This window comes from Leishmania infantum, chromosome 27, assembly GCF_000002875.2.
Source record: "Leishmania infantum JPCM5 genome chromosome 27".
In the NCBI taxonomy this organism is placed as follows: Eukaryota; Euglenozoa; class Kinetoplastea; order Trypanosomatida; family Trypanosomatidae; genus Leishmania; species Leishmania infantum.
Genome location: NC_009411.2, coordinates 867,597 through 891,593, shown reverse-complemented (window position 1 = coordinate 891,593; position 23,997 = coordinate 867,597). Strand labels below are relative to the sequence as shown.

The window sequence follows — 23,997 nt, the reverse complement described above, 5'->3', positions numbered from 1 at the left end:
TGAACAACGTGTTGTGAGAGGTGAGAGGGAGGACTCGTCCCGCCGGGGGAAGGGTGGGGTGGAGGGCGTGGCACAAGCGTAGGCGCTCCTATAGGGCTTCTTTTTCTTTTGTATATTTCTGCTCTTCCTTGCTCGCCTTTTGAACAGGGCCGACAACGGTGCAGGCGCGCCGCCGTGACTGTCGGCCAGCGATGAGCGCGTCCGCATCAGCGTCTTCGGAAGATGATGCGACGGCGGGTTCAGTGACAACAACGCCAGCGCACGGCGATTGCAGCACCGCTCCGCCGTCTGCATCGGCAGACGCGGTGCCGTCCTCAGACTTCCTGCAGTATCTTACTGAGAAGGCGGCGGCACTAAAGCTATTCAGGGAGGGCCAACCTCAGCGAGCGGCAACAAGGGCGTCAGACTCAACAGCGGCTGCCGCAGACTCAACAAAGACTCTCCCGCACACATGCGAAGCAGAACCGCACGATGCCGGCGGTCTACCGACGGTGGTGGCGGCCAACCGACCGTGTACGCCGCCACCCGCTTGGGCCACTACGCTGCCCAGTTCCATTTCTGACAAGATACCCTTTAACACCTTCCTGTCGCATCTGGCCCTTCCAGGCGTACGCACGGGTGCAGAGCGCATGACGGATTCGCCTACGCCGATGCAAGACGGTGAGCTTGGCAGAGGGGCGGAGGGAGCCGACAGCACGAGGGCCGTACCCGAGAACCGCGCGCCGTCGTCTACCTCGTCGCCGCCGCATGTCCATCAGCTGCGGTCGAGACAGTTTTTTCTCCCTGCCCTTTGTGAGGTGTGCAAGCAGACGGTGCTGAAAGCGAAGATGTGGCCGCAACCACAGCCGCAGCAGGCGATGTTGACGACGCTGCAGTCGGGCACTGCCTCGTCGCCGCCCTTTGCTCTGCTATCGTTTCTTGCATCACCCACAACGCCATCTGAGGCGGCGTGCTCTCTGTTACCTGCAACGGCGACCCCCTCCTCCTCGTCGACGTTCTCGTCAGCTGTGGCTGCTGTTGCTGCAGCTCCGTCTCAGCCGTTCCTTGGATTCGGCACGGAAGGCTACCGATGCAATATCTGCGGCCTTGTCTTGCACATCCACTGCCTCGCCAAGATGCGGCTGGTGCACGAGTGCGAGGTCCTTGCTCCGGTCGCGCATCAGATGCCGTCCACCTTGCCGACATCGGCTTTATCTTCCCCTTCTACCTCCGCGCTCACAACGTCGGCGGCGGTCGAAACGGGCACTACATTATCCTCGATGGTTAGCGGACCCTTTTCATGGGATCGCGCCAAGGCAATGCTGGTGAGCTACCTCGACCCTGACGACAGCGCCAACAACCTCCGCGACGCCAATGCGAAGGCTGTGCTTAGGGGTGTGTACGCGCTGCTCGACACGATAATTGCGCGCTATCCGACGTTGACGCCGCTTACTTTTTTGAAACGGTACTCGACGATGCAGGATCTGAGCAACGCGCATCAGGCGCTATATGCAGCGTGTGCGGCATCTCTGGACGACACGGCGCTCCTCGGCAGCATCAGCTGGGATGAGGTGCGGCTGCACTGGCCAGCGCAGACAGGTGTTGCCGCCACCACATGCTCCACGCCCGCCTTCGCGGCCCTTCGGCCGCTGCGCGTGGACAAGTCCGTCCTCGAAAATCTCAAGACGAGTGTGAGGGGTGCCGGCGTCAAGGGCTTCTTCTCGTCTCCCTTCTTGCGAAAGGGGGCGGCAACACCGATGATGGCACAGCGGGCGGCATCCGATGATAATGATGATGACGTTGCGTCATCAACGTGGCCCCTCGCTCATTATCCGGTGCAGCTGCTTCTCTGGCAGGCCATGCGGTACGCTACGGCAGTCTACGGCGAAGTGTACCGGCGCGGCTCCCTCTCCTCCACGTTCTCGGTCGCACTGCTCTTCACGATCAAACGCAGCGGCGCCGAAATATCGAAGCAGGAAAATGACTCAGCGGTGACGAGCTTGCTGGAGCTGCCACCGAGTGCTCTGCGGCTGTCGCGGTGGGCCTCACAGGCTACCGAGCCGAGTTACGCCCTCCTCGTCGACGACGTCGCCGGCCGCATCGTCGTCTCCTTCCGCGGAACGTTAAACACGTTCGACATCATGACAGACCTCGCTGCGGTCAGCCAGCCATTTTGTGGTGGCTACGCCCATCAAGGCGCAGCGGAAGTGGTGAATACGCTCTTTGATCAGCGGGCCTCGCGGTATGGGGAGAGAGTGGAGCAACAAAGGAAAGCAGCCGCAGCTGCGACGGCGGTCGAGGCCGTCACAGACGCGACGCCGACCACCGCGGAAGACGCAGCACGTCGTGTCAACATGCGTGCGACAGCGACTCCGTCGTCTCCAGCGAAGAGAGTCGTGGGTGTGGAGGAGCAGACATCGCTTAGTGCCACCGGCAGTGAAACAGATGACATCAGTGCCCCTGAAGCGACCAAGGAGCCGGTGATGGTCGCGCTGGAGCCGTATGCACTGCAGCCGCTGGACACACCAGATGGACTTCTCGACGGGCTCGAGCAGCTTGCGGCGGAGCACCCGTCCTATTCGATTCTCATCACAGGCCACTCGCTCGGCGGCGGCGTTGCTGTGCTCTTCGCCACTCGGTTGCACTATGACGAGGTACTACCGCCGGCTGTGCTCAAGCGTATTCACGTGATCGCGTTTGCACCGATGCCGACCTTGTCCCTGCCAGCTGCTTCGTGTTTTGACCAGGTGAGCTGCGCGCGGGCCGACGGCGGCTACAGCCGTCGCGATGTGCCGCAACAGAGCGCTCCAGCGGGCGCGTGCTTTCCGGTATGGAGTGTTGTGAACGGCTTCGACTGCGTGCCGCGGCTGCAGGTGAATACCATTGATCGACTGCTGCGGCAAGTGGTCGGACCTCAGATCGCCGCCTCTGCCGAGGTGTCGTCAGCTGCGGCTCCGGCCGCCACAGATGCACGGCAGCAAGCACTTCGAGATTTGCGTGAGCGTGACACAGCGACATACGGCGTGGCTTCCGGCGCGCATGCGGAAACGGAGATGGTAGACACGCCCACAGCGCCCACCAAGGCCACCGCGACGGAGGTTCCATTGCCGTGCGTACACGACAACACCATTCCAAGGGCAGTAGATGATACCGTGGAGGACGGCGCGAACACCTCAGTTTCTGAGGTGATGATTAGAGTGTGCACATCGGTGGACAGTGGCGCTCAGGGTGCATCAAATCTCAAGAGCTTACCTTCGAAGAGCGAGGACAGGCGGCACGAGGCGCGGGATCTCTCTCACGAGCTTCACCACCCTGGGCGGGTGCTGCTACTCACCTCGCCGTGGGACGGCATGAGGAACCGCCTGGTGGACGTGCCACGTGGTCATCCTGTCATGCACGAGCTGTTCCTCATGAAGTCCATGCTGATGCAGCACATGCTGGACTCGTACAGCGCTTCACTAGGAGAGATACATGAAAATCCACGATACGCAAGTAGAGAGGAGCGGAGCTAGGCAGCGCGGTGCAGACGAGTTTCTGGGGAGGGGAGGCTATACAGGGCACGACACTTGCCCCCTCCCCACCCTCTACCTCTGACTGTAGCGGTGAGGCTCGGTTGGTCGAAGCAGGCGCACCGCTCTCACAGAGCTGACGGCGACACGAGAGTGGTGTGGTGGTGAGGCCGGAGATGCCGGGGAGAGGCGACGGAGCGGGTTGAGCAGAGGTCGAGGCGCTTCCGCCTTGATTGCAGGGGTGAGTGTGCTGGAGAAGGGGGAGGGTCCTACGACGGCAGGGTAGCTTTCTCTTTACGTGTGCTTTCAGATGCCCAATGTGTGAGAGCTTCTGCTGGAGCTTGGTGGCGGGTGGTGGTGGTGAAAGCATAGGGAGAACAAATACGAACCCGGCAAGCGCGTCGAGCACGCAAGGGTGAGCAGGCAGTGGAGTGGAAGGGGTTTGTGTGTACGTGTGTATATGCCCGAGCACAATCGCCCAGAGTCGTGATCGAAGGTTGCCGGAAGTAGAGCGGACACGAGGAAGGGGGAGGGGGACATTTCTGCGCGGGTGATGAGCAGCATCCATTGCGATGGGCGCTGGGCCGTGAGTGGGGGCGGACCACGCACCCAGTGAGAGCCGCGCATGTGCACAGGTACGCACGCTACAACGACACGCACACACTCAGACTGATATACGCACAAAATAGAAAACAAACAACAAACGTACGCATACATGCACCGACCTTGAGGTGTGCCACACTCCTGACCCCATGCAACGAGAAGGGACAGGGAGGGGGGCAACCCCGCCCACCCACCTCCACCACCGGAGCAGCAGTGACTAACAGTGCAGTAGCAGGAAGCAGCTGCAGACAGCGCAGTGAGTGGGCCAACGCTTTACCCGTTGGCGTGCTAACGATGACGTGATCGCGACAGCGATACCTCTATGTACATGCACACAGCAACATCAGTGCTGAAGCAATGCATGCTTCAGTGGCAGAGAAGCGGCGACAGCAACTACAACGGCAGCAGCAGGGAGAGTGAAGATGGTTCACTGGATGGGGTCTGTGTATTTCCTCGTGGATGGCTGGGCGACGCATGGCGGGCATCGAGAGGGGGTGGATGCAGTGAGAGGAAGCGTAAGCGGACGAGGGAGAGAGAGGAGGGGCGGGACAGCGGGAACGGCGACGGGGTGGCCGTGGTACATGTATATATACATGTGTGTGTGTATGTGTAAGTGTGTGTGCCTGCCACTGCGCCGCCTGAGAGAGCGAAGACGAGAGAAGCCGTGCATACGCATCTCTACACAAGACAAAGAGGCACACGTGCATCCATGCTGATTTCTCAGTGCCGCCGCTCGCCCCTTCTCATCCTCGGACGCTTTTCCCTTCTCCGTCCACCTTCTTCCCACCAGAATAAAGGAAACCCCCCACAAACAACACATGCACAAACACGTACACGCTCACTTCTTCTTCATCTTTCTTTTTTTTCTTTTCGTTCAGCGTTTCTTTCTTTGTGTTTTGCCTTCTTCGTGTGTGCGTGCGCCTTCTCCTTTCGGATGTGTTATCATCATTTTTTTTTATATCTTGCTGATATTAGTCTGTGTGTGCAGTTGTGTGCGTGTGTGTTTTGTTCGCGCACTTCGCCCGAACATTCCTCACCTGCCACACACGCTTCCTCTTGTCCTTTGTTTCTTCTTCGCTGTTCTCCTGCGTCTCACTCTGTCTCTCTCTCTGTCTGCCTACATGTGTGCGTGTTTATGTGTGCTTCTCCACCCCCTTACACACCTGTCCTCTCACTCTCCAACGTTTTGCGGCTCTTTTTTGTTGCATTGGACTCGAACCCTGCGTGTGCCCCCCACGTCACACCTCACACATCCCACAAACCCCGCAAACTCTACGCTACACCACACACACACACACACACACACACACAAATCGGTGCACCAGTCCTCTCTCTCTTTCTCTGATCTCTCTGCTCTCTCTGCGCCCTCGCCACCCACAGGAAGCGAAAGAAAACACAACAGGCGGAGTTTTTAGGCTCGAACGTGCACACGTTTTAACCGCCCCTTTTTCTTTGTCTCCGTGTCTCGGTGCGTGTAGTATCAGCGGTTGTGTGTGTGTGTGTGTGCGTGCGTGCCGCGGCTCTGATCCTGTCTGCGTGTCTGTCTCCCGTATCTCTTTCGTGTGCGTGTGCGTATTCGGTCACACGACACTTCCATCACCGTTACCACCACCGACCCCTTCGCGCTCTTCGGAACATCAAGGATCTCGCTAAAGCCATCGCGGCCCTTGATCACTTTCGCTCCGCCTGACGCGCACTGTGATTCGCTCTTTCTTTTTCGTCTGCTGTGTTCTGGGGGCATTTTGCCTTTGTGTGCGTGTGTGCCTGTCTGCGCGTGCCTGTGGTGCGTGTCAGAGGGAGCCTTGTGCTGGTGCTGTTGTGGTTTTTGCTTGCGCACACCCTTCGCTCCCTTCGCGTGTGCTCGCGTACCCGCAGCGGGCTGTGCACACGGGGGCTCATCTCGTTCTTCTTCTCGCCCGCCGGCCCCCCTCTTGGCGGTACAGAGATACTGGCACAAGTGTGTGTGTGTGTGTGTGTGCTGGAGTGCTGTTTCTTTCGTGTTTCCCTCTTCAAGAAAGAAGAACAAGGAAGACACGCCATCATGAGTGCCTGCACCGTCTACGTGACCGGGATGCCGACCTCGGCGACGGAGGATGACATCTTCGATTTCTTCACTCGGATCGGCAATGTGGCAGAGGTGCACATGCCCTCCGCGGAGCACCAGCCGGCTTCCGGGGCTGCGGCAGCCGTCGAGGTCGTCTTCGACAAACCCGAGGATGCCGTCAGTGCTGTGTCGATAAGCGGCAGTGACTTCCAGGAAGACATCCCAATCTACATCTCCGCTGTGGCGCCAACCGCCGCTGCGACAGAGAAGCCGGCTGGCAACGCTACAACCACCGCTGCGAACGCTGGCGGCGATTCCAACGGCAACGCGGCTGCAGCAGCAGCTTCAGCGGAACCGGGTGCTGGCCTGCTGATGCGTCGCTCGGCAGATGCTGAGAGGACGTCCAAGAATAAAGTTGTCATCTCGTCGATTTATCCTCATACGACGAGGGCGCAGCTGCGCGAGGTCTTCAGCCCGTGCGGCGCCATCTGCGACTTTCACCTGATCCCCACCCGCCACATGGCCTTCGTGGGCTACACGACGGAAGAGGCGTGCGAGAAAGCGTTAAAGCTGGACGGGGCCATGGTGAACGGTAACCCAGTCGTCGTACGGCCCTGCCCTCCACGCGACGATGCGCCTGCGCCTGCATCCCGGCGCGACGCGACGCGTCGCGGCAATGAGAGCACCACTGCTTCTGCGCCGAGCCGGCGGCAGCTGGATGTCCGCGTCGTCGTCCACGGCGTCCCCTCTGATGTCACAAAGGAGGCGCTGCGCGCCTTCTTCTCTCCCGATTGTGGGTCGCTCACAGACGTGTTTATCAAGCCAGAGATCGGCGTCGCCTTTGTGGCCTTCACCTCAGCCGAGAACGCCAAACGGGCCATCAGCAAATCGGGAGAGATGCTTATGGGAACCCGCGTAAGGATTGAGCAACGACTTCCACTGATCTGCCGCCGGTGCGACAAAGAGGGGCACGTGGCGGCACAGTGCAAGGAGCGTTCGCACGGCTCCCGACGCCGCAGCAACGAACGTCGACGCCGTCGTCGCTCGTCTTCCTCTACGTCCGATCGCGACCGCCGTCGCCGTCGCCGCTCTGACTCGCTCGACCGCGACCGCCGCCGCTCTGACTCGCTCGACCGCGACCGCCGCCGCTCTGACTCGCTCGACCGCGACCGCCGCCGCTCTGACTCGCTCGACCGCGACCGCCGCCGCCGTCGCCACTCGCGCAGTCGCAGCCCACCGCGTCGCCACTCGCGCAGTCGCAGCCCACCGCGTCGCCGCCGTCACAGTCGCAGCCCGCCGCGCAGTCGCAGCCCGCCACGCAGTCGCAGCCCGCCGCGTCGCCGCTAAAGGCAGCAGGCCCAACCGGAACGATGTGCGCGTGACGGTGGTGATGGCGCGTTTAGGCGAGCGCAGCGCGACAGTGCCCTCCTCTCGCCTCTCGTCCTAACGTGCCTGATAAGAGCACTGAGGCGATGCGGACAGTGTCGCAGGCTAAAAAAAGGAAGTTGCGTAGCATAAGATGGCATAGATGGGACGTTGCGCCTGACGCGGATGATGGTGACATGAGCGTTGTACACGTGTGCACGTCAAGGCAGCAGAAAACGGATATCGGTAAAGAAGAAGATGCTGTTCGTGTTTTATTATATATATATGTGCGATGTTGGTGCGAGTGCATATGTATTCTGGCACCCGAGGGAGGTGTTGGTGCTCATGTGCGTGGCGGGTCTTTCTCTCTTCTCCGCCTCTTTGTTTTTTTTTTTTGTTTTCCGTCGTGGCCTTCCTCTTCCTCCCTCCTCCCCCCTCTCCCTTCACGACGTCTTTCCGGTGGGTGGTGATGCACCGACATAACCGCGTGTGCAGCACCAGCGAGAACTGCACACACAAAAGAAACTCAGAGAGCCCCGAAAGAAAGTGGTGCCTTATCCCCACTACCACCTCCCCTGCCACGACAGCCGTATACGGCGGTGTTGGAGTGTGTGGGCGTGGGCGTGGGCGTGGGCGAGTGTAGAAAGAAAAGCGCAGACGGAGGATGTGGTTCCCTCCTCGCCGCCCTCTCTCTCCCTCTCTCGTCTTGTCGACCAGATCCGCGGCGGAAACGGCGTGCTCAGCTCCAGAGTGGCGTGTATAACGCACACGCCTGATGTGCGCCGCCGTCGACCTTTCTCTCCTTCGCGTAGTCTTGTCTGTGCTTCGCATTTCTCATGGTGCCGATTCGTCACAACCACGTGGAGGAGGGGGTCTGTATGAGTTTGCGTCTGTAGCCCTCTCTAGCTGTCTGTCTTCGTTATTGCCTCTACCGGCCATCCCCTCTCTCTCACTTCACCCCCTCTCCCACGCCCACACCAACACACCTCTGCGACGGCTAGGATGGAGCTCCATCGTAAAGAAGCACGCAACGCACGCAAAATAACACAAACAGAAAATCGTTGACACAGCACACACACTCGCTGACACCAAAACAAAAAAGGAAAGCGAAAAGGCCGAAGAGCGGATTGGGTGAAGACCGAAATATACGCATACATATTATACATGTATACCTTATACTTGTATACATAATTTGTCTCTCTCTCCTTCCGTTCTTCTGTGGTGAAGAAGATCCGTCTCCCTCCGCCCCTCCCTCCCAAACAAAATATAACGGCGCACCGTTTTTCATTGCCTTTCATCGACGTCTAGGTGTTTGTGCGTCTGGTGCGCGCGCGTGTGTGTGCACTCGACCTACGAAACCTAAATCTCGTTGTGTGCGTGTGCGCTTTTCGTCTTCTCTCTTTCTCTTCCCTCTTCGCACGCATTTACGCATCCGTCTATCTCCTCTAACGATGAACCCGAACGAGAGCAACACGGGCCACAAGGTCCTGATAGCTGATCTGCCGATGATGTGGCCCAGCGATATGCGCCGCTTCGAGAAAGAAGGTGGGGTGTGGGGCCGACAGTTTAGGCAGCGGCGCCGTCAACTCACCTTTGCGCTGACCGTGTCCGCGGCGACGACGCTGCTCGGGTCGTGGTATGTCGTGATGCGGCGCAGAAACACGTATTTTGTCCTCTTCTCTACTTTCAGCGGCTTTTCAGTGCTCGGTTTCTGCGTGGGCATGTCGCTCGCCCCGCTGTGGTACGAGAACGTGGCGAACAACAAGGAGACGTCCATGATGCGGCGCGTGTGGTGGGCGAAGGAATGCGCGAAGCACTGGGACTACTCGCAGGTGAACAAGGAACGCTGGATAGCATCGTACCCCAAGGCTGCGTATCCGTGCAAGAAGATCGAGTAACTTAGCAGCAACCCAAACCTCTTTTTATTTTCTCGCCTGAGGTGCGGTTGCGTGCGCATGCACATCTGGGTGTCTTTCTCTCCATCGTCGTAAGTCCGTGATGCTCCGCGTATTGGCGTGTACGAGTGCTGCGGTGGTGGGTCTGAAGGACAAGGCCTGCTGTGGCCTCTGGTGGCTTTTTCTTTTTCCTCCTTTCTTTCTCTTTGTTTTTCGTTTCGTTCGTAGTGCCTCTGACGACGGATGGGCGGGGGGGCACACACCTCCGTGCGTGGCGTCTCACGGTCCTGTACCTCCCCCTCCCCCACTCTGTGGCGAAAGTCAGGCAGCCCCCCACCCCTACCCCTGCCAGTGCCGAGCCGCTTCCGGTGGTGACAGGGTCAGGTGCCTACCCCACAGGGGAGGCCAGCGCGACTCCTGTCCGCAGCCAGGCCCTGGACGGCGTGCTGCTGGAGCGGCCGGCGACTGTGAAGGCGCTTGTGCCGTCCGCGCGATGGGCCGAGCGTCAGCGCGGCTCGCGCGCACGCCACCCGGTGCTCGCTGCCTGCTGGCGGGGAGCCTTTATGCGACCCCGAGGGGGTGCACCCGGTGGCGGCGGGCGGGGCGCGGGTGGTGTGCCGACGTTGAGGCGGAGGCCGCGCCCCGGCGACTGTGGCGGCGCATTGCTGGGAGGCGTGTGTGTCCCGCTGCTTCGCGCCGCGCGATGACGGTCCTGTGCGGCCGGGCCGGGGGCCAGAGTGGTGGTGGGGGTGGCTGGGCTGATGCTCCATGGCGGCGAATGGCCGCGTTGAAGCAGAAAAGGACATTTTTTGTGTAGTGGTCACGACCGGCCTCTCTCCGCCTTTCCCGCCGACCCGTTCCAGTCGCGTACGCATTGGCATGCGCGTGTGTCTAGAATCATGCTTGCCCCCGGCGTTGCACGCACGGGCACAAACGCCGGCGTCGTCAACCCGCGCGGAGAGTATGAACGCGTACCCTTCCGCGCAGACACAGACACACACACACACGCACGGTGGGACACTCTAGAAGACGTTTTGGACGAGTCTGACCTCGCGCTTTCCCCTTCTCTGAGTTGGTCTGTCTGTCTGTAGGAGGGGTTTCCGTGAGAGCGCCCACGACCGAACAACGGAAACATAAAACATAGGAAGCAAAGAGCGATTGGAGCAGCAGTGGTAGCGCAAAGGAGAACCGAAAAAAAAAGATTCAACGAAAAGGAAGTGCAACACATGCGCGAACAGTAGACGTGCCGAGACAGGCACGCATGAGCGCGCCTTTTCGCCGTTGGTCGCCGATGGGTGAGGAACTGAGGCGGCTGCGTGGAAAATGTTCGTGACGTCTGGGCACTGCTGGCGTGCAGGTGCCCAACGGACTCTCTTCTCGCTTTCTTTTCCGCCTCCCGCCCTCCAACACGTACGGTGCACGTCATGATTGCCGTGAATGTGCATCGACCCCCCCCCTCCCCCCACCCGTAGGCATCTGCAGATGGGTTGTGTATTCGGACAACACGCATGCAACAGCAGATGGACTGCCTAGCTGCCGTAAAGGCGGCACTCAAGGCAGCAGCGACAACTACACACCTACGCACCAGAGCGCCTCTGCTCGCCTTACCTTTCGCATTCTCTTTCTCCCTGTCCTTTCTTTCAGCTCACCCCTCTCCCTCCTTCTCTCGTTTTGTGCTTTCAGGGCAACGCAACATTCTCTGTCTCCGTGCGCGACAAGGGCATCACGCGGCAGGCCGCACACACACACACACACTACTTCCTACACGCCAGCCCTTCCCTTTCTTTGAGCGGGCGATGGAGCCGCAACTGACCCGAAAGGAGGTAGACGTTGTTCTTGCTGAGCAGGAGCTGCAGGGCCAGCTGGCTCGTGTCTACTACAACCTCGTTTTGCGGCAGCGCACCTACCGTGCCCATCTCGACTACATCAAGAAGATTCATGGCATGATACGTGACATGGAAGGTCGGGTCGAGGCGCTAACGCCGTTTCACGCGTCTAGCTGGTCGTGGCGCTTGGATGGAAGCCCTCGCGGTGACACAACATAGTCCTACCGCACTTTAGACTACATGGCTCCGCGCCTGCGTCGTCGCTGATGTGCGTCCTCAGCCTCTGTCGTGCGCCCCTCTCCTCATCAGCACTGCTCTCTCTTTTTCGTTGTTTTTTTTTTCTATCGGTTGCATCTCAGGTGATGGCGAGCCGCTGTCTCTTCTTTCCTTTGCTTCCTGTCCTGCACGTGCGAGGACGAAAGGGTCCTTTGTGATCGCTGCTGCTGCTCCTCTTGCAGTTGCGGCTCTTTTTCTGTCTCTCTGCATGGCACGCGCCAGCACATCTGCCTGCCTGCCTGCCTGCCTGCTGCCACCTTCTGCTATGTCTTGTCGTCCGTCTTCTATCGCCAGCCCACAGAAAATGAACAAGCTGGAAAGAACGCAGAATACTGGGACGAGAGCACCCTTCTTTGTGAAACACCTCTGCTGCGCCAGCGACCAATGTTGCTCGCTAATGCATCTCCATGGGGTGCAAATCATCGCGTCCTTCCCTCCTTCTCGCCCATTCGTTTGTTACCTTCCTTTGTGTCCTCACATGCACACACAAACACACACACACACACACACACACACACACGAACACCAACTACGCCAGCGGCAGCGCATCATTGCGCTCAAACACAGCTCTACTCCTCTCTTTCTCTCGCTACATGAAGCTGAGAAGCTGCTGTGCACGGACCCATCCCTACACACGTACCCTTGCGTTCACAGGGAGGCTGACCGACGCAGCTGCGCCTAGCAAGAAAGGGGTGAGAGTGGGGGAAGGGGGACATGGCAATGCCATTCACTCGTGCGCTGCGGCCACTGACAGGCTTTCGCTCGCTCTCTCTGTCACTCTACAACTCTGACCACTCCCAAACCTCTCTTCCCTTATCATCTCCTCTTTTAACGAGCTCCTCCGGTACTCTCCCATCTCGAGTGCGACGAGAGCGAGAGCGAGATGGGGGGAGGAGACTGCCGCCACTTCTCGGCTCCCCCTTGCCTCCAGTTGTCTTTGACTTTCACCCTTCTCCCGTCGTTGGTCTGCTGCCGCCTTCTCTCTCCTAGCCCCGTGACGCTGATAACCGGCCTGAAGTATAATTCCCTTTGTAGCGCGCCTCTCGTCTTCCCCGCCTCTGCTATCTTGCAATTTCGCTGACCTTCATATGCTGTGTTTATTTCCGTCTCTCCCTCGCCCGGATGACGGATGGGCGGGGGGGCACACACCTCCGTGCGTGGCGTCTCACGGTCCTGTACCTCCCCCTCCCCCACTCTGTGGCGAAAGTCAGGCAGCCCCCCACCCCTACCCCTGCCAGTGCCGAGCCGCTTCCGGTGGTGACAGGGTCAGGTGCCTACCCCACAGGGGAGGCCAGCGCGACTCCTGTCCGCAGCCAGGCCCTGGACGGCGTGCTGCTGGAGCGGCCGGCGACTGTGAAGGCGCTTGTGCCGTCCGCGCGATGGGCCGAGCGTCAGCGCGGCTCGCGCGCACGCCACCCGGTGCTCGCTGCCTGCTGGCGGGGAGCCTTTATGCGACCCCGAGGGGGTGCACCCGGTGGCGGCGGGCGGGTGGGTGGGTGGGGGGCACAATGGGCGCGGCTGCGAGGCGGCCTGCGGGGCGCGGGTGGTGTGCCGACGTTGAGGCGGAGGCCGCGCCCCGGCGACTGTGGCGGCGCATTGCCGGGAGGCGTGTGTGTCCCGCTGCTTCGCGCCGCGCGATGACGGTTCTGTGTGGCCGGGCCGGGGGCCAGAGTGGTGGTGGTGGTGGGGGTGGCTGGGCTCGTGCTCCATGGCGGCGAATGACCGCGTTGAAGGAAAAAAGGAAAACCGTCGGTCTTCACTGTGACTTGTGGGTGTTGTGGGAGGCTCGTTTGCGGACTTGTTTCGGGCGCGGCCTCCAGCCTACCTTCACCCCCGTTTCTCTTTCGGGGTGCGTCAGCGTGCGCCTTGGCTTGCTCTGTCTTTCGCATTTTACGGTGGTGCATCGTGTGGAGCCACGGGCGCCGTTTCTTTACTTTTTCTACCCATCTCCCAATCGCTCGCGCTCTGTGAAGCAGCGGCATCTTCCCGCGTCTTCTTATCGCCGACACCTTTAGCACTCTGCCTCAGGTGCGGCCAACTCATAGTGATCAGCCGAGTTTCTTTGTGTCAGGTGCTGATGAAGACGACGGCATCGTCGGCGTTTGTTCCTGCTGTTGCTGCTGCTATTCCCACTGCTGCCTCTTTTTCTTACTCGAGGCCCAAAATGCCGTCGGCCGAAGCGCTGAGCGGCGGTTCTGGCAGTGACATTGGCGGCCTGAGGACCGACAGCGGGAGTCGAGCTCGCGCAGGCAATACCATAGCCTCTGAAACTGATGCTGCGACGGAAGCGCAGCGCCTCCGATCGGAGGGGACCCGGGAGAGCAGGGCTGGCCGTGGTGGCTGCGGCGACGGGAGAGGCGATGCCTCCGTCAGCTGTGCTGACGTCAGCATTGACCTGGCCGAGGTGCTTCCTCTCACGAGCTCCCCGCGTCTTTCTGCGAAGCGGGGGACTGGGGGCGGCGGCCGTAGCGCTACTGCCAGAGAAACCGACGTTTCTGCGCTGCGTGAGGACGAGGTCTTCTCTGCCGAGCACGGTGCGGAGGTGCCCTCTGACCGGCTAGCAGCCCGCGCGGTTCCACTCGACGTGCCGCTCTTGACCACTGTTGAGGAACAGAGGCCGCACGGCTCGGCTTCCGACATTCCCGCCGTGGTCGTCCTCCGTCATCGCATGGGCTGCAGCATGGTTGTCCTGGCACCGCATCAGCGAGCGTCCTACAGCCGCTACGACCTGGAGAACTTTGTGCTCTACAAGGAGCAGAAGTACAATGCCGTCAACGTTCTCTGGCGGTTCTGCATTCTGATGCTGCTCGTGCTCAGCTTCACCGTCTTCTGTCTTGTTCTCTGCGCGTGCACGACGGAGTGGCTGAGCGTGCAGAACAACGACTCGTTCTTGTCCGTCGGGCTGTTCTTCTCGTGCCGAGATGGGTTTCAGCGCACGTGCGCTTCATGGCAGAGCGCGTGGGTGGAGTGGATCGTTCTAGACAACGTCACCGGCGCCATCCTCTGCCATGCATCTGCGGGATTCGTTCGTCGCTTTATTGGGGTGATGTGGACGATGGGCATTCTGCAACTCCTGTGCGAGGTGGTGGCGCTGTTTCTGGGCTTTCGGATTGCGGCTCGGCCGACACGAAGTGGTGCGCTTGTGCTGCTCTTTTTCGACCTCCTGCTGAGCCTCTGCATTGGCATTGTGACGGTGGTGCTGTTTGACCTCTACACCTCTTGCGTGCGGCGCACCTGCGAGGGCGAGCACGTGCCCGGCGATGCGTGCAACGTTCACTACCGCTACGGGTACCGGCTGTACATCGGCGCCGTCGCCGTGCATGGGCTGCTGCTTGTGCTCGCGCTGTGCATGCACAGCTACATCCACAACATCCGTGTCACGTCGCGCAACCAACTTCGAGCAGAGCGTCACCGGATCTCCCGCAGTGCTCGGGCTGAAGACTACATTGTGCATATGCTGAACTCGTCGACAACCTCCAGCGTCACACGTGATGCCGCTGGTGGGAGCTGTGCTCGCAGTACCTGGGACGCCGCACGAACAACCTCGCAGCTTGATGGTAATCGGTCGACAAGGCAGCCGAGTATTGTCGCCTCTGTTCCGAGAAGCGCAACAGCGACCATCTCCATGGGTGCCGTTGCAGCCCCTTTCAACAGTCGAAGGCATGGCGATCAAGACGGCAGTGAGGATGAGGGCGCAAATGGTGACGCGCTGCGCAGCGTCAACTCGACTTCATTGCAGCCAGCAGCACCCGCACCCGATAACTTCCTCGCCGGTGGCGTGGATTTCAACGTCCAGTCTGCGCATCGTGGCATTGGCTGTGGCATCGATACTGCCACGACTGCTGCGTCAACAAGGCCCACTCCTGGCTCGCTTCCACTGCAGCACGGCGAGCTGCACGTTTCATTTCTCGGCGTGCCGGACGATACAGATGACGATGCGGGCTTCGGGTTGCTCAGTGACAGCGAATCTCGCCGCTACCGACAGCATCCGTCGGTGCCAACGCTTTCCTTCGACGACGGCGGCGCCCGCGCTGCTGCTGCTGGTGCAGCGACGGCGGCATTCAACGCATCAGATCACAACACGGAGAGCAGCTTCGTCACGCGTGGCCGGAGCGCCGGGGCTGCGGTGGCGGCCGCCGGCGACAACGCCCAGCGCCAGCGCCGTGACCGGCAGCGAGCGTCGCCTGGGGATTTGTCCCTGCCACGCACGGGTCGTCAGCGCAGCGCTGGGCCACAGACGGAAGCGACAGAGTCGTCGCTGTCCTCGAAGCAGAAGCGAGGCCTACCAGACAAGCGGCGTGCAGCGCCGGTCTATCAGCAAGCCCGCAAGCGTCAGCACAAGTTTCTCCGCTTCTTCAACCGTGAGTACGACTCCAACTACCTTACCGCCGCGGAGCTCGGCGTGCTGATCGCCGGCGCAACCGACTGGGTCTACGATGACCGCAGTGACATGTACTACTCCTTCGACCGCAACATGTTCTGGGACCCGCTGACGCAGGAGTACTACAACTGCGCTTTAAAGTCGTGGCAGGAATCACCTGACCAGGCCGTGGAGGTGCGTGACATGTTGGACTACGTACTTGAGAGCCCGGCGAGCAGCCGTAGCCGCAGTGACAGTCGATTTAATCACGAGAGCAACGAGGATTCGCTTATGCTGATTGAGAGCCCCACAAGGATGGCCACCGATGGCGATGATGTGAACTCGAGCGGTGGCGTTCATTAGACGGAGCTGCGGCGGCAGCGAGCACGGCGACACCACGGTGAGCCGACCACGTCTGTGACAGCCTTCCGCACGATCACGACGCGAGTCGGTCCGAGTGGTGGTGGCAGGCCGAGCTTGTGCTCCTCTAACAACTGGCAGCAGAGCGGCAATATGCGAAGTAGAGAGCGGATCTTTTCTAGCCCGAGGATGGAATGTACGTTGCCGCTGTCTGCCGAGAGCTCGGTGGAGCGTTGGCAGCCCGAATGATATCTCCTCTTGGCACATGCGCTGATGAGCGCGCCCCCGCGCGTATGTGGGCGATTATGCGTAGGCTTGCTGTTGTTCGTGTGCGCGCGTACTGCTTCGTTGTAGTATTCGACGTTCGTCTCCCGTGCAGCTTACCCATCCCCACTCGTAGACCCCCAGAACGAGCAAGCTCTCCCCCCTCTCCCGCACGATATGCATTTTTTTTTCCAGCTGTTTTACGCAGGTGCGCCAGCTGACGGCAATGCACCACAGTCCTGCCGCCTTCCATGGCCAAATACGCGAGTGCCTGCGCACGCGCCGCTACGCAAAGCAGCGAAAACGGGGCCGCACGCACTCTGATAGCGAAGGGCGTTGCGTGGGACGCGCACGTCCAGCAGCTCTCACCCGCCGTCACCGCTCTTATCGTCGTCGTGCGCGCTGACGCCCCACTTTGTCCTTTTCAATGATGCCTTCATCGAACGTTTTTTTTTTTTCGTTGCTACTCGGACAACGAAGAGGGCACGCTGTCTCTGCCTAGATGCGCGTCGGCGCCAGCGCACGGCGGTGTCTTGAGTGTTCTTCCTTCTCTCTTCTGCCTGCGTGCATTACGTGCTTTTCTTCTCCCCCTTCTCTCTCTATCTCGCACTCTCTCAAGCACTTCGCGCGTGCACATACTCTTCAGCTAAGCAGCACCAGGCATACCTTGCGTCCCGCGTTGTGCACAGACGTACTCACATGCACGAACATATGTGTACATGCTAACGCACGCACACTGTTTAGCGAGCTACACCGACACACACCCACCCACCCACCCCCGCACACACACACACACACAGGTAAGCGTAATGGCGCAGCAGCGGGGAAAGAAGGCAGCGCTGTCAAAGGCAGCCGTGGCAAATGCGTCTGCAAGTGCGCCTGACCCGCCGCCGTTCTTTTCCATGAGGCCCGCTACCTTCACCGACGCCATCGTCATCACCAAGGTCATTTCGGTCGTGCTGCCACTGCGCCACTTGCGTGACCGCAACATCCTGCATGCGACGCTTCTGAAGAAGTTGCTCCATCGCCCCTACGAGGCATCTGCAGAGGACCTCGCCCAACAGCAGCTCTTGCAACAGGAGGCCGAAGATGGCGCCAAGCATAGCCGCGGTGCACACAGCGCTCTCGACAACCGTGCGGCGCCCACGTCGTCATCTTCGTCGACACCCTACGTGATTGTCCACATCAAGTCCGCTGAGATTCACGCCGACACGGCTCGCCAGGTAAACCCGCGCGGCGATGTGCAGGTGAACGTGATGGTGACCCTTGTCGCAGCTCGCCTCCAACACGGGATCTGCGCCGGTGTCTCAGAGGCGTCGCCGTTCACATCGTGCATGCAAGTGCGGGTACCGACAGTGGCCGTGTCCGCCGCGGTGGCAGCCAGGGGCAGTACGGACGATGCAGCAACGCTGTTACTCGGAGATGCTTCGGAGGCAGGCACCGATAATGTGTCGCAGGAGGGGGTCAAAGACGAGAAGGCAGAGCCGAGCGGTGACGATGCAGCGCTCGATGCCTCCTTGCCAGCCACCACGACGGCTGCTGCCGCGAAGCGCAGATGCTGCACTGGTGTCCCTGAGGATCAACAGCTGCGCGTGACAGCGCGGTGCCTAGAGGACGAGCCGATCGTGCCAGGTCAAGCAGTCTTGCTCATCTCCGAGCCGGCCGCTATGCGCTGCATGGGCATCCGGCCGCCGCGTGCAGCGCCAGGCCCATTTTACCTAACAGAAACGACGCAACCGGCGGCTCAGTTCTCCAGCGGGGAGGCAGAGGGCGGGCCTGAGGCGAGGCCGAAGAAGCGCGCACGCAAGCCACGCGCGTCCGCCGGTGGCACAGGTGGTGCTACACCAGCGCGTCGTATCGTGTCCATCGAGTGCGCCATCCCGAAAAGAGAGGAGGATGGGGAGGGCGGCGCAGCAGCAAGCACCCGCAAGGGCCCGCGTAAGCGACCACACACCTAATCGAAGTCATTGTGGGTGACGGGGCCAAAGGTATGGAGAGCAGGCGCGCAGAGGGTTGAGCGAAAGGGAAAGTCGGGAAGGAGGTGAGGGGTGGTGGACAACGACATCCCCATGGCTTGTCTGCGCTGATTTTGCGCTCGCTACCGCGACGCATTTACCTCCGCGCATGTTTTCTCTGTCTCACGCTCGGCCACCTCCAGATCTCTTTCCCTCATCGCTTGCCATACGTTCATCTAACAAAATCTACGCCCGCACGTTGGCGGTTGTGCACGTGAGGGCATGTCTTGTCCTTCGCCGACCCCTCCCCTGTGCCCCTCTTTCTCCGTCGCTACTTTACAGCTCGCTTAAAAAAACGTGCGAAGGCGCATGCACGAAGGTAAACTCTGAATCAAGCATCGATACAGGCGATGGAGACGTGACAATGACCACTGCGCGACTGTTTGTGTGCACGCATACGGCGCACTGCATTCACACCCATCACAGATCGCCTTTCCTAGCCCTCGAGCACTCGCGGGGCGTCGGTGCCCTTCTTTGATCGTGGTGCTGCACTTCTCACTCACATGTGGGCCGACATCCATCATACTATGCTGTGTGAGTGTCATGCCGCCTTTCACGTGCACGTGCACGCCCATCATCGCGCTCACCATTGTCTTTTCTCCTCGCTTCTCGCTTCTCGTCACACACACACACACATACACACACACACACAATCCGCGTTCACAGTCGCATGCGAACCCCCCCCCCCACACACACACCCACCCACCCAAGCAGCCATCTCTCGCTCTCGCTCTCCCTCACTGCTTCCCCCGTTGTACCTCGATAGAAGCGCACACACACGCTCCCCTGACCACTCCTCCTCATCTCCACTTCCCATAGAAACGCATACACCCATTTTTCTGCACACGCGCTTAGATCTTCTTCAGACTCCTCTCTCCCCTCGAGCCTGTGCGATCCACGGCTCATCATCATGCCGTCCACCGAAGCCAACCTGCAGCCTGCCGCGAAGCGTCCGCGAGAGGAGGATGTGGAGGCGGAAGTCGCTTGTACGCCGACCGATGGCGCGGCCACCGATGCTGCCAAGACGGAGAATCTCGTCATGAAACCGGTTGCGGCTGGCGCCGAGGTACTGACGGCGGACAAGGTTGCCGAGGGGACGAATGCCGAGGAGGAGCCGCTGCAGCAGGAGAACCCATTCCGCTACGTCCTCTTCCCAATCCAGTACCATGACATCTGGCGCAAGTACAAGGAGCAGGAGAGCTGCATCTGGACGGTGGAGGAGATCGACCTGGGCAACGACATGAAGGACTGGGCAACGCTGAACGACGGGGAGCGGCACTTCATCAAGCACGTGCTTGCCTTCTTCGCCGGCAGCGACGGCATAGTCATCGAGAATCTTGCGCAGCGCTTCATGAGCGACGTGAAGGTGCCAGAGGCGCGCGCGTTCTACGGGTTCCAGCTGATGATGGAGAACATCCACTCGGAGACGTACTCTGTGCTGCTGGACACGTACATCACGGACAGCGAGGAGAAGCTGCGACTGTTGCACGCAATACAGACGATCCCGTGCATCCAAAAGAAGGCGGAGTGGGCTGTGCGGTGGATCGGGAGCAGCGCGAGCTTTCAGGAGCGGCTGATCGGCTTTGCCGCGGTGGAGGGCATTTTCTTTTCCGGGTCGTTCTGCGCGCTGTTCTGGCTGAAGAAGCGCGGTCTGATGCCGGGGCTGACGTTCAGCAACGAGCTCATCTCGCGCGACGAGGGCCTACACACGGACTTCGCATGCCTGCTGTACAACTCGCACATCAAGCACAAGCTGCCGCGCGAGCGCGTGCTGGAGATCATCGTGGATGCGGTGAACATCGAGCGCGAGTTCATCTGCGACGCGCTGCCGGTGCGGCTGATTGGCATGAACGCGGAGCTGATGGCGCAGTACATCGAGTTCGTCGCGGACCGGCTGCTGGTGTCGCTCGGCGAGGAGAAGCACTACCGCTCGACGCAGCCGTTCGACTTCATGGAGATGATCTCGCTGCAGGGCAAAACGAACTTCTTCGAGAAGAAGGTGGGGGAGTACCAGAAGGCCGGCGTGATGAGCACGGAGGGCACGTCGAAGAAGTTCTCCCTCTCGGAGGACTTCTAAACAGGAGCGCTGTCTGACCTCTGGCCGCCGGGTTATCCGATGCTGTGCGTTTTGCGCACGCGTTGCCGGTGTGTTTGGGGTAGGGGAGGGAGGGAAGATGAGGAGAAGCAGCAGCACCCCGTAGCCGCGCACATTCATCCGTGAATCCATGAGGCACTGCAGATGGGGGACACGAACACCACCACTGTGCGATGTCACTCTGCAGGTGCGTATGTGTTGGTGCCCCAGGGCTGGCCCGACGCTGATCTAGCCTTCCCCCTCTACACCTCGACTCTATTCGTGGGCGAGTGCCTCTCGCCCCCCCCCCCGAGAAGCCCTCTATACAGGCCATAGGAATGCGGCGAGCACACAAGCGGGGTGATGCCCGTCTCGGAAGACAAGAGGAAAGCACGCAACAGCAAAATAACGCGAACACGAAAACATCGACAAGGGAGGCGCTGGCTGCTCCGAGAGATGGCGAGGTTTGTTGTGCGTTCGTGTGCTCTCGTGTGTGTGTGTGTGCCTGCGTAAGACGTGGCTGATTGCTTCTGCTTGCTTTATGGCAGCCGTGTTGCGTTCCCGTCTCTCCATCCCGGTGCAGGTGAGTGCTGGGCGCCTTCAACTGATGCTGCTCTACCTCGTCGAGTCTCTCTTGCTCTTCATTTCATGTGTCTCTTCCATCTCTTGGGATCGCGTACTCTCATCTCCGAAAGCTGCGTGGGCTCACGAGCCTTCCCGGTGTCGCGAATATGCCGCATGGGAGCCCTCACGATGGGTTTGATGGTCGCGAGCGCGAGGTGTGCTTGCTGCTGCGACGATGAGACAAGAGAGAGCGGGGAAGAGGGCTAATGAATGGGCTCGCAGGTATGCGCACTCTACCGGCATGCGCACATACAGTGACGCGCGCGTGCTGATGGCGGATACATGCACACACACACACACACACACACACACATACTGCACACAACGTAAGCTTAAGTGCGCGGCGCTATTCTCTTCTTGTTTCAACGATTTCTCGCTCTTGCTCTATTTTTCTTTGCTCCTTATTCTCTCTCTCTCTGTGGGTGTGCGTGGAAGTCGCACGCGCGCAACACACGTTTGATTTCACGATGCCGTGGATCTTTATGTATTTCGGTTTCTCTTTTACCTGCTCGGCAGGTTCTTGGAGTTGATGGCGTGCGTCTCGCCCGGAAGTGTGCGCGCGTGTCTTCTCAACGCAGACAGCAGCTGACCGGCGCTCCATGCGTGTGGGTGAGTGAGAGAGGAAGAGCGGTGGGATCCAGCGCGGCAGCGGAGGAGGGCAGTCGCAGAGAGATACATGGACGCACATACACGTAAGGAAGCACCGCGTGCTCGCAAATGCGTTCTGCTGCAAGAGGGGTGTGACGGGGGTAGGTGGGTCTTGGGAAGCGGAGAAGAGGTGTCGGTGGGTGCCGTTGCTGGTGCCATCGTAGCAGGCGAAAGAACGACAGAGAAAGGGAGGAGGCGAAAGAGAAGGGGCCAACCACGATGGCTTCTTCTCTAAGCGTAAACTCGCCGACGCTATTCTCTCTTCTTTTGTTTCCACACCTTCCAACTCCCGTGACTACATGCGCGTGCGGCACGCGCTGATGGGCGCTCATTCCTTTTTTTTTTTCGCTTTGGTTGGGCTTGTTTGCGAGTACGTGATGGTTTCCTGCCGGAGTTGTGCATGGCGTCAGGGCAGGTAGCCAAGCGAAGGGAGAGCGAACTCTCTCTCTCCCGTATTTCTAATCTTTTCATTTGTGTCTCTTCTCTCTTCTCCACCGCTTCCCTTTGTTTTTCTTCGGTGTCGAAGTGGTGGTGGTGGTGGTGATGGCCGAAGGAGGATGGATGTTGGACAGGGGGCGGGGAGAGGTCGGCGGGGAGGTATGCGATAGATACCGAAAGAGCGCACTGCATTGGATCTGTCTGAGAAAGACTACAATGGAGGTGTGAAGATGCGGTGGTGAGTGCTGCGGAGATGGGGCTGCGCATGTCCTCCCTCATGTGTTGCTTGTGTCGCTTGCAGTGCTCCGTCACGCGCGACTGAGGCTTTCACTGACTGCCGCTTCTCTCTGCCGTCGTTCCCGCCATCTTCACTTGTACAAAAGCCCTACGACAGTGGCGCCATCCAATCAAACGCGCCCAGACATCGATTCACACACACACACACGCCAACAGACCGGCAGGCTGTTGCTGGAGCGGCCGGCGACTGTGAAGGCGCTTGTGCCGTCCGCGCGATGGGCCGAGCGTCAGCGCGACTCGCGCGTACGCCACCCGGTGCTCGCTGCCTGCTGGCGGGGAGCCTTTATGCGACCCCGAGGGGGTGCACCCGGTGGCGGCGGGCGGGTGGGTGGGGGGCACAATGGGCGCGGCTGCGAGGCGGCCTGCGGGGCGCGGGTGGTGTGCCGACGTTGAGGCGGAGGCCGCGCCCCGGCGACTGTGGCGGCGCATTGCCGGGAGGCGTGTGTGTCCCGCTGCTTCGCGCCGCGCGATGACGGTCCTGTGCGGCCGGGCCGGGGGCCAGAGTGGTGGTGGTGGGGGTGGCTGGGCTCGTGCTCCATGGCGGCGAATGACCGCGCTGAAGGGAAGGAGAAGACACAAATTTGCGTGCCTCGCTGCTCTTGTCCAGTTTCTCGCTTCCTTTTTCAACGCGAGACGGTGGCTGCCCACCCATTTCCGCCCCCGCTGGTGCACGACGTCGAAAGGCGTGCGTCGGTCGAGTGCGCTCTGCTGTTGGTTTGTGGTGTGTTTGTGCGTTGCACTGCATTGTCTCGTGCCCTCTTGGCTGTGTTTCTATGGTCTGCTGGACGTGATGTCGCTCCCCCGAATCTGCGGACGGCGCACAGGCGACGGCACACGCCAAGAGCAATGAACAGAAAAAAATGAAAAGAAACAGAGAAGGCCCAACACGGTGCTTCATGGGGTGTACATGCTTCAGACTCCATGCGCGTGACGCCGCTGTCTTTTGGCCACCTCGATTTGTTTCGCATTCTCAGGCACTCTCCGTTGAGAGGACCCACCCTCCCCTCTTTCTGATCTTGAAAATCGTCTCACCTGTGCCCTTTCCCGTCCACACCCTCTTCATCTCTGCGAGCTCAACACGAAACCCGCGCATGCTCACGCCAACGTGCACGGGTCGTGCGGCACGCACCGTGAACAACCGCAGCGCAAATCCAGACCTTCCTGGAGGGACAACGGCACGCACGTTTTACATAGCGAGAAAGAGAGATAAAAACGAAATCACAGCAACGCAGCCGCACTCTTGTACAGGCACGAGCAGACGCGTGCGCATGCACACGCGCTACCGGCGGCTTGTAGCACATCGTGGGAGCAACCAAAGTAGCCACGCGCCAGTGCAAGTGGAACTGCTCGATCGCAAGTGCGAGTCACTAGCAATTTCTCGGCACGCGGGGAAAGCTCTGTAAGTGTGCGTGTGTAGGCG

The 23,997-nt window shown here is 60.2% G+C and overlaps 7 protein-coding genes across 7 annotated transcripts; all 7 read left to right on the top strand.

Moving 5' to 3' along the window:
* Positions 1–191: 191 nt before the first annotated feature.
* LINJ_27_2030 (hypothetical protein, unknown function) lies at positions 192–3,491 on the top strand (the record flags this gene model as incomplete). The annotated part of the gene is made up of 1 exon (XM_001466377.1): positions 192–3,491. The coding sequence occupies one exon, from the start codon at positions 192–194 to the stop codon at positions 3,489–3,491; it is 3,300 nt and encodes a 1,099-aa protein (XP_001466414.1).
* Positions 3,492–6,132: 2,641 nt separating this feature from the next.
* Positions 6,133–7,482, top strand: LINJ_27_2020 (putative RNA-binding protein; the record flags this gene model as incomplete). The annotated part of the gene is made up of 1 exon (XM_001466376.1): positions 6,133–7,482. One exon carries the CDS (start codon positions 6,133–6,135, stop codon positions 7,480–7,482), a length of 1,350 nt encoding a protein of 449 aa, XP_001466413.1.
* Positions 7,483–8,951: 1,469 nt separating this feature from the next.
* On the top strand, positions 8,952–9,398 carry LINJ_27_2010 (conserved hypothetical protein; the record flags this gene model as incomplete). Its single annotated transcript, XM_001466375.1, has 1 exon — positions 8,952–9,398. The coding sequence occupies one exon, from the start codon at positions 8,952–8,954 to the stop codon at positions 9,396–9,398; it is 447 nt and encodes a 148-aa protein (XP_001466412.1).
* Positions 9,399–11,191: 1,793 nt separating this feature from the next.
* On the top strand, positions 11,192–11,440 carry LINJ_27_2000 (hypothetical protein, unknown function; the record flags this gene model as incomplete). The annotated part of the gene is made up of 1 exon (XM_001466374.1): positions 11,192–11,440. The coding sequence occupies one exon, from the start codon at positions 11,192–11,194 to the stop codon at positions 11,438–11,440; it is 249 nt and encodes an 82-aa protein (XP_001466411.1).
* A 2,221-nt stretch (positions 11,441–13,661) lies between these two features.
* On the top strand, positions 13,662–16,220 carry LINJ_27_1990 (conserved hypothetical protein; the record flags this gene model as incomplete). The annotated part of the gene is made up of 1 exon (XM_001466373.1): positions 13,662–16,220. One exon carries the CDS (start codon positions 13,662–13,664, stop codon positions 16,218–16,220), a length of 2,559 nt encoding a protein of 852 aa, XP_001466410.1.
* Positions 16,221–17,290: 1,070 nt separating this feature from the next.
* On the top strand, positions 17,291–18,439 carry LINJ_27_1980 (conserved hypothetical protein; the record flags this gene model as incomplete). The annotated part of the gene is made up of 1 exon (XM_001466372.1): positions 17,291–18,439. The coding sequence occupies one exon, from the start codon at positions 17,291–17,293 to the stop codon at positions 18,437–18,439; it is 1,149 nt and encodes a 382-aa protein (XP_001466409.1).
* A 967-nt stretch (positions 18,440–19,406) lies between these two features.
* Positions 19,407–20,573, top strand: LINJ_27_1970 (putative ribonucleoside-diphosphate reductase small chain; the record flags this gene model as incomplete). Its single annotated transcript, XM_001466371.2, has 1 exon — positions 19,407–20,573. One exon carries the CDS (start codon positions 19,407–19,409, stop codon positions 20,571–20,573), a length of 1,167 nt encoding a protein of 388 aa, XP_001466408.1.
* Positions 20,574–23,997: the final 3,424 nt, after the last annotated feature.